Source organism: Schistocerca gregaria, chromosome 3, assembly GCF_023897955.1.
Source record: "Schistocerca gregaria isolate iqSchGreg1 chromosome 3, iqSchGreg1.2, whole genome shotgun sequence".
NCBI lineage: Eukaryota > Metazoa > Arthropoda > Insecta > Orthoptera > Acrididae > Schistocerca > Schistocerca gregaria.
In genome coordinates, this window is record NC_064922.1 from 312026256 (window position 1) to 312041406 (window position 15151).

The window sequence follows — 15151 nt, forward strand, 5'->3', positions numbered from 1 at the left end:
ACAACATGACTCCTGTACAGTACCAGCTGCACAACCAAATGCTTCAACACTCACTGGTGACTAACCAGTGTCACATACTTGTCCTTTTTAACGAAAGTGTCATTACTCCAGTTGTGAAATTGGGTAAACCATCACTTCAGCTTGACATTATCATTTGATAAATTTAACTGATTTCCTCTGCAAGTTACTTGACTGTATGGTGTGTCAAAGGCTGCATTGGATCCATGAAGCTCTGGACATTTTGACTTTCACCTAGGGTGGTTTTCGCCAAGGCCTCTTTATTGTAGATAATTTATTCCACCTGGAGTGTATTATCCGAATGACTTTTGCCCTGAGTCGACACCTCTTTGCAGTCTTATTTGATCTGCATAAAGTAAATACCACATAGTATCACAACGTCCTTGCCTTCTTACATGAGAGGGGCCTTGATGACCTGCTCCCGATTTTTATCCAGAACTTTCTTTCATGTTGCACTTTTGAGGTACAGGTTGGCACCCCCACTAGCACATTTTCTCTTCAGGAGAATAGTGTTCTGTTGGGTTCTGTTTTGAGTATCCCTTTCTTTTTAGTGGCTATCAATTGTCTTGTGACTGCAGGGCCTACAGCTTCTGCCTCTTTGTATGTTGATGATTTTAGCTTTCATTTTTATTTGTCCATGATGGGCATTGCTGGACACACTGCAGAGAGCGATACACAGAGTGCAGTCTTGGGCTCTCACTCATGGCTTCCATTGTTTAGCTGCCAATGCCTATATTATGCATATCTGTCATCACTGTACAGTCTGTTCCCATCCAAATCTATTCATTGATGGCCAGTACCTCAACATTGTGGACTCTGCTCGTTTTTTGCAATGGGTCTTTGATGCTAGCTCAGTTGACATGGCTACTCCACCTTATTCAACTGAAATGGACATGTTGGTTGCACCTCAATACTCTTTGATGCCTCAACAGTGCCATCTGTGGTGCGGACCCCTCTACTCTGATACGGCTCTACACAGCATTTATGTAATTCCATCTAGACTACAGGAGTCTAGCATAAAGCTGGGCATCATGTTCAATGGTGCAGATGCTGGACCCAATACATGTCCTCTTTCCCTCTCATCCTCGAAGGATCAGGATGCACAGAAAGGCTTACGGCGTTTGGGTCAAGAGCTGTCCTGAGTGTCATCAGATGTCATTCTTTCCAGTCTGACTTATGAGGAGGATATTGTGGAGTTATACACCTCATATCCAGGCAGCCCCTCCACTCCCCGTTGCTCTTAAGGTGCTTCACCTCCCCGGTTCAAAGGTAGGGGTAAATTAAAACTGCACCAGTGACACGGCTTCCATACTACAATGGAACATGAATGGGTTCAGGACTCATGTGGAGGCAAATGATACTACTTGGAGGCACTGTAGTCTCGCACAACTGCATCAATGGGACTTTCGTGGCCACCTCCCCATCTTCATACAGTCTTTCCTGTCTAAGTAGTTTTTTAGGATGCAAGTTGGTGACACGCTGTATGATCAATTTGAGCAGGAGAATGGTGTTCCTCAGGGCAGTGTTTTAAGTGTTACTCTTTTTGCCAAAGCCATCAACAGTATCACAGCTGTGGTAAGGAGTCATGTACAGTGTTCCTTATTTGTATATGATTTTGCAGTTTTCTGTTCCTCCTTCAGTGTTGCAACAGCAAGCCATTAGTTGCAACTTACATGGCGGGGGTTAGAGGAGTGGGCTGCAAAGACGGGTTGTCAGTTTTAACCCTGAAGGCACTGAACATTATCAAGTGCCTTAGCCACAGGTCTTGGGGAGTGGACAGGGCACATATCCTACAGTTTTATTGGTCTTTCGTGTGTTTGCGGCTGGACTATAGTTGCACGGTGTATGGGTCAGCAAGGCCCTATTACATGCGGCTCATTGTTGCGGTCCATCATGGGAGGATTCGGCCAGCCACATGTGTTTATCGGACCAGTCCCATACCTAGCATCTGTGCTGAGGTGGGGGGAACTCCCACTTACCATCTCGCACCAGTTCCTCATGGCGTGTCAGGCATGTAAGTTCCTTGCAGCTCCAACTTCAGCTGCTCATCCACCTCTGGGATGCCTTTCTTCCAACCATCCATGAGCCATGATGCCATTTGGGATCCGTGTGCAGCGTGTGCTGAAGTCACTCGGTGTGGAGATGGTACAAACCCAAATCCAGAGTTTTAACTGTCAGCTGCCCTGGTTACTGGAGAGGCCCAGAGTGATTTTAGATTTGGTGTGGTATAGGAGAGATAGCGCACTTGCTTTCATTTGTAATGCAATGTTCTCTGATATTTTATCTGAGTACCACGACCATGTAACTGTTTTAGCGGATGGGTCTAGGCAGGGGAACACTATTGGTTGCTCTGTCATTTTGCCGAATCATGTCCTCCAGGTCAGACTGCCTCCAGAATTAACCGTCTTTGATGCAGAATTATATGCAATCTTGCCAGCACTGGGGAAGAGGAGACATTTTCCCTGTGTTAGATTTCTCATCTGCTTCGATTCTCTGAGTGCCCTTTACTCTCTCCAGTGTTCGTAGCCAGCAGATACAGTAATCTAGAGAGTAATCCAGAATGTCCTCCTACAACTACAACTGAAGAAGTAGGTGTCTTTCTGCTGGGTACCTGGGCACATTGGAATTGCAGGGAATGAAAGGGTGGATCGAGCAGCCAAGGAGGCATGTCATGATCCTCTGGTATTTCAGTGTGCTACCCCACCACATGTTATCACCTCGTTGTTGAGGTATAAAGTCATGTGTCAATGGGAAGATGAGTGGCTGGCAGTGACTGGTAACAAGCTCCATGCTATTAAGCCCATAACTCAGCCATGGAGTCCTTCCTTCCAGCCCCGTCGGCGGTACGAGGTCCTTCTTTACTCGTCTTCTCATAGGCCACAGCCCCATGACACATGGATTCTTACTCTGATGAGAGGACCCTTCAATGTGTGGTGCTTGTGGTGTGCAGATCACGGTGCACCCCATTTTATTGGACTGCATTTTATTTGCCAGCCAGCAGATTGTGGATTTGCCAGTGCATCTGCCGTCTATTTTATGTAATGATCAAACGAATGTGGTTAGGGTCTTAAAGTTTTGTGAATTGTACAGCATTTTTAAGAAGATTTTAAGGAGATGTTCTTCATGTGTCAAAGGGTGGCTAGCTCACCCTAGTTTTTTGTAAGTGGTCAGCCAGTCACATTTCCCTGTGCTTTTCTTTTAGTTCTTCTGTGTTTTAATTTCTTGATTAGCTCTCTTCCCTTCTAATTGATTTTAGTGCATGTGAGAGTGCTTGTAATACAGAGTGACTATGCGGTCATTTCAAGTGCATCCTCTACAACACCTTTATCTCCACATTCGTTTGTTTTTATAAGTAAAAGGGCACTGATGACCATGCTGTTGGGCACCCATCATCTCTCTACACACACACACACACACACACACACACACACACACACACACACACACAACTTGGTGTTCTTCCTCTGTTTCTGTGTTCTGCTCTCACATGTCCTTGTTGCTAGTCTTTTCTGGTTATTGTTGGGTTAGGTGCTTCTTGTAATTGGTGAGGGGTGGGGTTGATATGTCAGCCATCACACTTTCTGCCTTTGGGGGCCTCCAGCTGCTATCTGGACGGGGCACCTCGCTTGCCTTTCTTCCTTTCCCCTTTTTCTATTTCCTTATTCCTTTCTCTAGGTTTTGTTGATCTTCGTTAGAGCTTGGGATTTTCTTTCCTTGGGTTTAGCACACTAGGCCATCCTTTGGTGTGTAGTTTCATTTGCTTGCCTGTTCCAGGCAGGAGGGGCTGGTGACCTCGTAATTTGGTCCCTTTAATCATTAAAGCAAACAACCAGCCAAATATAACACCAAACATGTGTGATGAGAAGGTGTATACATTTCTGTTAAATAAAGGTTTCATTTTCCAAAACAAAAGTTTGTTTCACTCCAGTAATTTCCTGAAAAAATAATGTGTGTTTAAAATGTCCTTTTTTTTTTTTTTTGCTGTGTATTTACTGTAAACTTTAATCAAAATTTAACTTACGGTGTTATTCAGTTTCCAGACTAATCAATGACGCCATTTGACTTTTGTCAAATCAAGTGAAAAATCTGGAAACATACCACAATCAGTCAGGTGTAAAGTATCTCAGAGATCATATTTCAATCTTTAATTTGCTGCACCTCTAAATACAACAGCAAACACAGTTGGCATTACATTCATATTGGCTTCTAATGTTTCAAGGAATTAAAAGTATCATGTCCTGTAATTGCTTGATGTTATGAAACTTACGCAAGACTACACTTAGAATGGGCCGGCTGGTGTGGCCGTGCGGTTCTAGGCACTTCAGTCTGGAACCGCGTGACCGTTACGGTCGCAGGTTTGAATCCTGCCTCGGGCATGGATGTGTGTGATGTCCTTAGGTTAGTTAGGTTTTAGTAGTTCTAAGTTCTAGGGGACTGATGACTACATATGTTAAGTCCCATACTGCTCAGAGCCATTTTTTACATTTAAAATAGTCTGTATATGATCCAGATTAATGCTGATTTGAATTCACACCAAAGTTATTGTGCACCCTAATGTATCAGTTGCTTTGCCAACTCTTTCATTTATGGGCAAAGGAAAGTCAAATAAGAAAACAATGAGTAATTTGCATCCTTTAGACCAGTGATTCCCACCCTTTTTACCCCTGACTGAAATCAGATACCAGCTTATAAACACTCCACCACCCCACTCTACCATCACCAACATTAGTTCCTAATTAAACTTTAACATGAAAAGAATTGTTTTTAAAACTTTTTTTAACTTTCAAAAGGTAAATGATGTTTGATTGGGTTGGTGTTTAACTAAACCAAAAGTAATTATTCAACGACACAATTGCTTACTCTATATTTCTAACTACCTTTTTTTATATTTATTTGTTGTCAGTCAAGGAGCATCATAAGTTGTGTTCAAAGTCCGTTCAGTTCCTTATTTTTGTTTTCATCGTTATCATAGTCGATAACCTATATTCACATCTGTAAATCTGGGATGCCACATTTCTTTCCAATGTGCTGTGTTATAGTAGTGTGTGTGTTTTAGAAAAGCAGTTCCTGGTGGATTGTGAATGCTACCTAAAATTCCTTCTGAGAAAAGAAAACTAACTATTGATAGTGACGGTAGACACTTGCTACAAAATGTACTTCCTCTGCACCACTTCTGTCCTCAGTGATACTTGTTTCACACACACCAAGCTCCTCCCCCCCACCCCTCCTTAAAATCAACAAATTTAAAATGCATGCAGTACACTAACCCTTTATAAATCACTTGATTGCTGGATCCCTTACTCCTGAATGGGCCAAAATTCCGGATGGATGGATAAGAACTCTTCCCAGGCCACTGGACCAAAGTAAGCCAAATTTGACACAAAAACTCCATGCTCTGAGACGATCAACATAAAGACTGTTTCAATGAAATAGCTCTTGCTATATAGGCTACCCTGCATGAAAGGTGGTTAGTGTGGGAACAGTATTCACCTGCTTTGCAGAGCAACCTACACACCAGGGGCAAGAAACTGTTTTCAATTCCACGGCAGGTATGCTGACCAGTGTTTTGTATTGAAGTAGTATTGGCCTGCTTTGCATGGCAGCCTACACGCTGTAGGATAGTGTTTCCAAGCCCTTGGCATGCAGGCTGTACTTAACAAGAGGCGTGTTGTGAGAGTGATGCCAGCCTACTTTATCAGTCTCTCTTGCTGGGGCTACACTTGTGGAAGGGCATGCCTTCGGGACAGGTTGAGAGGGGGGGGAGGGTTTGGTTAGGGGGAGAGGACCAGGAGGGGACAGGATGATATGTAAAAATGAAGAGGGAGGGGGAGGAGGAGATGGAAAGAGAGAGAGGGGGGGAGGAGATGAAAGGAGAGAGGGGGTTGAGGATTAGATGAACAAAGTAAGAGGAAGACAAGATGGACAGAAAGAGGGGAGGGCATGAATGGGGAGAGACGGGAGAATGAGATTGACAGATAGGGAGGCAATGGCTGCAGAGAGGGAGATGGGAAGGGCAAGAAGAGATGTGCACATTGTATGTTATATACACATATGCAGGCAAAATTGTAGGGAAATGGCTAATTATATCCTCCTAGGTCCAATAGGAGCAGTATATATGTTGAACATGTACACAAGTGAACCCACTGGGAAAACCTTAGTAACTATTAATTATAATAATACTGTATTTAGTATCGTGGAGCCATTATATCGTTAAAGTTGCATTGTACTGTCAATTAGTTCATTCGTATGCTTCAAAGTGAGTAATTTCTGTTCCATTGCAGGAATTACCAACAATTTGGAGGAGAAATTTTTATGAGATATTTAATATTCATTACATGCCTTACTTTTATTGTCATAGCTATATAGTACACAGTACAAAGTACATGTGTAGGGGTGTGGATATATGAACATTATTGTTCATGTGTTTGTTGCACTAACTGTAGCGTCCACTGCATCATGTCATGCATTAATGATAATATTTTAAAGAGTAATTATTGGGCATTTGTAAGGCTTCAGTTTTAATTAAGAACTGGGTTCCAAAAAATCTCGAAATTCAGCCCTATTGTGTTATGATTTTTCTGCAATCTCTAATCACGCCACTACAGTAAAAACTGGTCAAACTTCAACTAGTTAGTAATGAATGTAGTTTGGAAATACTCCCGCCCCAGTAAAGATTTGTACAGGCCATTAAAATGAACTTTACTGAAAGATAAAAGCCAAGTGTCACTCAGAAGCTAAAAATTGATAGGTTCCTTAGTATTTTGTTCATATTATGTATTTTTTTTTACTGAAGTAGGTTTGTGTTAGCACCATATTTCACTGTTGCACATTTGTAGTCCATACTAACTGCAACCACTGAGATAAAAACTTCATTTTGTGACCATTCATCCATCTTACCCAGATATGTGCTGTACATCATTTCATAGGAAGTAACCATCTCCACTAATTGTAAGACCATATGAAGGTGTTCTGATCCGCATATTCTTTCCCTTATAAGTTTTTACTGTATGGATATAGAAAGTATGTATTTTTTATGGCAGTTTATTTTGAAAAATGTTTCATTATACTGTTGATTCACTTTCAGACTCCTGTACTTACTTTAAAAGGCCATAAAGAGTGCGTTTCTTCTGCCTTGTGGATTGACACCAGTGAAATATGCACTTCCTCTTGGGATCACACATTAAGAACATGGGATGCTGAACTTGGTGGCATTAAAACTGAACTTGTTGGGAACAAGCCATTTTTTGATGCTGATTGGTCCCCACTGAACAGAACACTTGTAACAGCCTCAGCTGACAGGCATGTGCGTTTATACGACCCGAGGTCAAAAGGTGAGTATTGAACAATCTCAAACTATTATTTCATGAATGTTGATACAACTCAAAATGTTAAGTTATTTTTGCTTGTACCAACTTAGTGTGATATTAATACTTTAAAAGATTTTTGTCTCTTAACAAGTTTTTTAGGTAGATATCAAAAGTGATCTGTGGGCGAGGGGCAAAAAAAGAAAAACTTACGTTAAACGGATACCAGTCACATTATATATTTATTTTATCAACAAAGTAGGTAAAGGTAGAGTGCTGCCTACCATAAGAAATATATGTTACATTGCAGACAGGCACAATGAAAGACACGTACACAAAGCTTTCAGTCACAGCCTTCATGAGCAAAACAAACACACGCACACGCACACGCACGCACACACACGCACGCGCGCGCACACACACACACACACACACACACACACACACACACACACAGGCAAGCACATCCACACTCACATGAGTGCCTCGCTCCCAGGGAGCTCACCACTCTTCGGTGAGTTTGTGTTTGGCTACCACGGGCCCCCAGTCTTGAAGTACTCTTCCTTTCCGTGCTGCTTGTCTCTCCTTGTCCTCCTCCTTCTATTCTTTTTCCCCTCCCTTGGAGAACATGTCTTGTGTATTTTTGGAAGTGGATGTTGCAGTTTCAGTAGCCCAATATCAGAACAATCCCTCATGTTTTTCTATCTTTCTTCATCTCCATCTCCTCCTGTACCTCTGCTTCAGCATTTGAAGTTTCTTCTTCCTACCTTTGTGCTCGTGCATGCTGGTTCGCGCGTTTGACACGTAATAGGTGACTGGGTAACACACAATTCCCAGCCTAAGGTGTACCGGTACGCCTCACACAAACCCCCTGGTACAGTCCAGGCCCAGGGAGGGTTGATTACCTGAGCAGTCACCTACCCAATTGCTGATTGGTCCCTCGGTCAGGAGTTCTGGAGGCATGACCTGAGTTGTGAACGACCACCTAAGATGGGTGAGCCCCCACTCCCGTCTGAGAGTCCCAGTTGTGAGTTGGAAGAAACGAAACATGCCATTGGAGATTCTGGCAATCTTCAAGCAGAGTGTTGGATACAATATCATTTACGCTATTTACTGTTTTCCAGTCATTGGGATTATGTATTATTGTGGCGATCTCATTGTTGTTGTGTGTGTGACATGTTTTGGTGTCCCAGTTTCTCTGCATATGCATACTTCCTCGTTAGTTAGTCCCAGTCCGTCCCTCTTAAATCAGTAAAGTGCAGCTCTCTAACGTATTGTTACGTCTATAGAGCATTTCCCCATCACAACGCAATGTGCCTCTAATGTCGTGGTGTTGAAGGCTCCACTCATTCTCAGGAGTACACTACATTGACCTCATCGTGCAATTGTCTTGTTAGTCTGTATGTTCAGTCTGTGAGCTCAAGCACATGCGGCGAAGCATGCGATGGATTCAGATATTCTATGTGGTAGGTCCTTATCATCTTAATAGGTAAATTGTACTGAGTTGTGTTTAGTCTTGTTAGTTTGTGCATAATTTTGAAGGCTTTGTCAGTTGTCAATTTTATATGATGGTTGAAAGTCTGTTTTTCATCTAGATGCAGTCCGAGATAACATGTGGCTTGCTCGCTCTGTATGCTTGTATTGTCTCATTGGATTCCTCTTTCGTATCCCTCTGAGCAGTAAATATACAGTTTTCTTGGGAGCTACTTTTAATTTATTTTCTTTGCACCAACTGTTAATTTTCTGAAGCAGTTGCATACCTTTTCTCTCTAGTGCTGCTCTTGAGTTGGCTGACACCACTACCAGTAGGTCATCTGCATAAGCCACCAGACCACTTACCCTATCGTCACTGTCCAGGGTGTTCAACAAGGGCTCGATTGCGATATCCCAGAATATTGTTCCGCAGATCGAGTCCTGTGGACATCCCTTTGTTGTTCTCTTGACAACCTTCTGTGTACAAGCCCTCCACTCTGCCTCTGCAGTAGTCGAGGAGGCTATTGTAGAGGGAAGCTGATAGCCTCATTTCCCTTAACCTGGCAAAAAGGGACTGCCACCACAAGTTGTCAAAAGCCTCAGCTATGTTGATTAGAATGGTGACTGCGTATTTGTCACTGATGCTATTTGTAATTGCCATTGCTTGGTCAATGGCTTCTTCTATTGATCTACCTTCCCTGAAGCCAAATTGATGGGGTGTTAGGCCGAGGAGGCATCTGTGTGATTGTAAATGGTCGCACAGGAGCCTTTCCTGGAATTATGCCTGTTAGTAGTGCCTCGTAGAACGTGTTAGTACTAAAAGGTGTGATTCGTGTTACTGTTTGTTTTAATGTTTCCGAAAGTATTTTGTCTGGGCTGTATGCTTTTCGGTTTTTAAGCCTCTTGATTGCCGTAGCAACTTCTTGCGTGAATGGCTCAGTTACACTGTCACTTATGTATGGTTGCCTCATGCTCTCTCTTAGGTCAGCATGGTGTCGCTCGTCTTCTGTGGAGTCGTCATCTGGGAGGAGCCTGTTCAGAAGATATTCTGCTGTGCTTCTCCATCCTCTGGTCATTGTGCCATCAGCTTGTTTTAGTGTTAACAGAACTGTTGTTGTCTTAACTCATTCTGTTTCTATCTTGAATGGTTGCCCCCAGATGTCATTTTGTAGCTGGGTTTTTAAAAAATTGGTCCAGTAGTCTTGCCTTGTCGTCTTCAGTTGTTTTTGGTCTTTGTTTAGCGTCACGATACAGATTGTCTTATCTGTCTTTCAGGAGCTGTCTTTGCTTGTTATTAGTACTTTTTTTGTCCTGTGAATCCTTCCTTAGTCTTGCCAGTTCTGTTGACCACAGTTGTTTCTGTCCCCACCCAGTTTTTGCCTGTGGTATAGCTACTTCCTGTGCTCTTTGTAGGACCTTTGTCAGTATATGCAGTTTTGTAATCTATACTACATTGAACAGTGTGTAATGATGACACCTCAACAATATCTCGATGTGTGGAAAAGCTGCTTATGACACTGGGACTGACTGCCTGTCTCGAGTGATCTGCATCAACTGCTCTGGGGAACCACACAGTCTGGAGCCGAGACTGCCCTCTCCTTGCTGAAGAATGCAAAATACAGGAGATACATGACCAAGCAGATCCCCTATGCCGAAACCAAAAGAAGAATATAAGGTGACGAAACCCTCTGTCTTTGTCACCTGATGTTCTTCCATGGTGCAGAAATTTATTCCTAAGGCGAACACTTAGACATAGACGATGCCTAGTGTGCCTGTATCACCACAAGCACCTATACTTACGTGTGTACACATCGAGGGAAAAAGAGTAAGGACAGAGCAATCCAGCCAGCTTCACAATGAAATACCAACAGTTTCGCACGGAGCATACAGAAGGTACAAGAAAAGGAGAGTGCCTCTTAGCGTCTACTTTCACCTGATCTTCAAAGGGACAGCGTGCAGGGAAAGGCTCACGACATTGGGATCAAAAGCTGTCCCAAGTGCTGCTGAACGTCATTTTTTTCCCATCTGACTCATATGGGGGAATCGTGGAGTTAGATGCATTGTATCCAGGCAGCCCCTCCACTCCCCCTTGCTCTTCCAGTGCTTCACCTCCTCAATGCAAAGATAGGGGTTAATTAAAACTGCACCGATGACATGGCTTCCATACTGCAATGGAACATGAATGTTTAGGACTCATGTGGAGGAACTGAAACTCCTAGCACAGACACGTCCCTTGTGCTTTTGTTGTGCAAGAAACGCATTATAAAGATACTGATGTCCCTGTGCTACAGGGATATATGTTATACCACAAGGATGACCTATCAGGGGGAAAGGGCCAAGGGAGGTGTCGCAGTGTTTGTCACTACTCCTCTGCTCTCCCCGTGGCTACTGACCTACAAGCAGTTGCAGTTCAAATTCATGTGTGTCAAAGGATCACTGTTTGCTCGCTGTATTTCTCTCCGCAAGATGCACTAGACTGAGGCTCTCACAACTCCCACAACTATTCCTCTTCCTGCAAGACTTCAAAGCCCATCATGTCCTGGGGGCTCAACCAATACTTGCCCTCGGGGTCGGGTTTTAGAGGGCGTCATGACATGTCACGAGCTGTGCATCCTCAATATTGGTACTCGCACACATTTCTCTACTGCTACTGGGTCATTCTCAGCCATCGACCTCTCTTTCTGTTCTCCTGCCGTCACAGGCTCTGTTCAATGGGAGGTCATTTACAACCTTCATTCCAGTGACCACTTCTCAATCCATCTTCACCTACTAAATGGCTCGCCACCTGAAGTTAAGCCCCCAAAATGGGTGGTCAGCAGGGCTAACTGGAGGCATTCGAGCCAGCTGGCTGTGTTCGAACACAACGACAAGGTCCAAGGATGGGTGGACCACATCACATGAGTGACCCATCATGCCACTGACTTCTCTGTCCCACAGTCCTCAGATCACCTTTGGAGGTGACCAGTACTTTGGCGGACAGATGAGTGCCGTTCCGCGATCCTGGAAAGCCGTGCAGCTTGTCATCAATTTAAGTGCCGACTGACAGCATACAGCCTTAGGGCCTTTAGAGTCACAAGGCCCAAGGTTTGCATGTTGTTAGGGAGAGTAAGAAAAGACAATGGTAAGCGTTCCTGGATTCTATCAATCATTCCACTTCTTCTATAAAAGTATGGGAAGCCATCCAGAGGATTTCTGGTAAATGGAGCCTTCCCTGATCCGACGAGACCGATGACCTCGCAGTTCGGTCTCTTCCCACAGACAACCCAACCCAACCAACTCGTGTAGGGAGACAATTCTGACTGCACATATCCCAGTAGTTACGGAGTATCGCCTCAACGAGCTGTGTAGGAAAGACCCGGGAACAAATGGTTAACCGTCCTCTGGTCTGGTTGTTAGAGACCAGGCAACTCCTTAGCTGCTCTGTGTGGATTCCGAAGAGTTCAGTCCACTGTTGACAATCTGACCCTCATAGAGGCGGCTATTCAGCAGGCTTTCCTCCATAAGCATCACTGTATCGGCCTGTTCTTCGATATAAGTAAGGCATACGATACTACTTGGAGACACTGTATTCTCACACAACTGCATCAATGGAGCTTTCATGATCACCTCCCCATCTTCATATGGTCTTTCCTTCCTGTCCCAGCAGTTTTTTAAGACCCGAGTTGGTGACACGACACACTGTCTGATCGATTTGAGCAGGAGAATGGTGTTCCTCAGGGCAGTGTTTTTAGTGTTACCCTCTTTGCCATAGCTACCAACAGTATCACATCTATAGTAGGGAGTCCTGTACAGTGCTCCTTATTTGTAGATGATTTTGCTGTTTTGTGTTCCTTCTCCAGTGTTGTAACGGCGAGCCGTCGATTGCAACTTACAGTGCGGAGGTTAGAGGAGTGGACTGCAAAGACGGGTTTTCAGTTTTCTGCAGATAAGTATGTGGGCGCAGGTGCGAGACACAATGTGGTTTCTGGGCCTCATGTTTTACTCCCAATTGTCATGGTTACCACAGCTGTGAAACCTGAAAGCCAGAACCCTAAAGGCACTGATCATCATCAAGTGCCTTAGCCACAGGTCTTGTGGAGCAGACAGCGTGCGTCTCTGTCAGTTTTATTGGCCTTTGTGTGTTTGCAGCTGAACTGCGGTTGCACGGTGTGTAGGTCATAAAGGCCCCACTTACTTGCGGGTCATTGTCACAGTCCATCATGGGGGGATTCGGCTGGCCACATGTGCTTATCGAACCATTCCAATACCTAGCATCTGTGCTGATGTGAGGGAACTGCCACTCACCGTCCGGCGCGAGCTCCTCATGGTATATCAGGTGTGTAAGTTCCTTGCAGCTCCATGCATGTACAACACTTGTAGTTCATCTCCGCATTTGTTTGTTTTTGTAAGTGTAAGTGTGCTGATGACACACACACACACACACACACACACACACACACACAGAGAGAGAGAGAGAGAGAGAGAGAGAGAGAGAGAGAGAGAGAGAGAGAGAGAGAGGGGGGGGGGGGGGGGGCTCCCTGCAGTCCTCAGGTAACGAAAAAGGTTGAGGCCACCTTAGTCCTTTGCACATTATTTTTCTCTTGTTTGATCAAGTAGTACTTCCATTGCAGATGAAGTTCTCACAGCTGGACCCAATGCATTTCAACCACACTCGCATGTCCTGTCAAAACATGACCAAATGTGTTACTTGTGGTAGGGATGCTCATGAGGATGAATGCCCATATCCTTTCCGTGCTATATCAGTTGTAATCGCAACCATGCTGCCCCATCCAGTGAATGTCCCCTGTATCTTGAAGAGTGGGTCATCCAGGAGATCCAGGCGAAGGGAAAAAGTACCTCATCCTATTGCTCGGAAGTTGTTGGCTTGTTGAAAGCCCTGCATTTTACCATATTGCACCTGTAGTGGCATTCTTGCTATGTGTTGCTCCATGAAGGACATGGCGATGCAGACTTGTGGTCTCCAATTCAGCACTGCAGTTGCAAAATTGCCCAGTATTGCGGTAACACCCCTGTCTTCCCTCCTACAGGGTTTGCTTTCAGATGCTGTTCCGGCAGCTTAACTTCACGTTCCCATGTTCCCGATGGGTGTGAACCCTTCACCATCTTGGCTTCATGCAGTGACCCGTGTTCATCTTGGACTTCATTTACTTCCCAAGGAAACTACTCTGGATTTGATGTATCACTGTAAGTTTCTCACTTTGCACAAAACTTAGTGTTAGCACCTTTGTGTATACTGATGGCTCTAAGACTGACTGACTGGTGTCGGGTATTGACTTCTAGAACACTGCTCAGTATTCACAACAAAGTTCTTCGCCGCTATCAGGCCACCCAGTACCTACAAACACACAGTGTTTTTAATTGTGTCATACCATCAGATTCTTTCAGCAGCCTTCAGAGCCTCTGTGTGCTGGCCACAGTCCATCCCTTAGTGAAAGTGGTCCAAGAAAACTTCCAGTTGTTCGCTCTTACGGGGCCCCTACGATGATCATGTGGGTTCCTGGTCACATAGGTCTGATGGAAAATTAGGCTGCTGACGCCGCTGCCAAGGCTGCAGTCCTCCTACCTTAGCCTGGTAACTCTTCCATCCCTCTGGATGGTCTCCATATCACCATCTGTCAGCAGGTGGTGTCACTTTGGCCTCACCAATGATCCCCTCACGGGAACAACCTCCAGGAAATCAAACCTCTCCCAAGAGCTTGGCCGACCTGCTCATGTTGCATGGAGATCATTTTAACTAGGTTGTGTATTGGATACTGTCTTTTTAGCCATCACATTCGTTAAGTGGTAATCCCCCACCACTTTGTGCTATTTGTCATCAACCTTTGACAATTTGCCATACCCCACTGAATGCTCTCTCCCCCCCCCCCCCCCTCCCTTTAACCAGTTATGCTCTAATGTATGTTTGTGTCTGAGTTATTGGCCATTTTAGCGAACAATGCGTTGGCTGTCAACTGTGTTTTCTTTTTATCCTTTGTAGCAATGTTTCAAAGAACATTTAATCTTTGGTCTGGAACCTCTGCTGTCTCTGACATTTTCTAGACCTTTCTCCTAGTGGAAGTCCTTGTTTTTAGCTCTCTTTTTCCCACTGATAGGGCTTAATGTGTAGTTGCTTTTAACATATTTTTCTTAATAGTGTTCTAAGGTTATGACATGGGCACTAACTGTTGTGTCTGTTAAACACGCTGCTCCCCAAAACAACAAGACAGATATTCATGAAGTTTTCACACATAATTGGAGCATAGCTCAGAGCAGCACGCAATTTTTATATCATCAAAATTGGATTGGTTGGTGGGAGGGGGAAGATGTCATGATTTATATACAACCTTCTGCTCAGCATAGTAATTTAGATGTTTTAA

The 15151-nt window shown here is 44.2% G+C and overlaps 1 protein-coding gene across 1 annotated transcript in view; it reads left to right on the forward strand.

Annotated features, from left to right (window-relative positions):
* Positions 1-15151, forward strand: part of LOC126354683 (ribosome biogenesis protein WDR12 homolog) — a 38835-nt gene that overhangs the window by 14411 nt on the left and 9273 nt on the right. The window contains exon 7 of the mRNA XM_050004486.1: positions 7103-7349. Within this exon, the coding sequence (XP_049860443.1) occupies positions 7103-7349 (247 nt within the window). The remainder of the gene's footprint in view (positions 1-7102; positions 7350-15151) is intronic.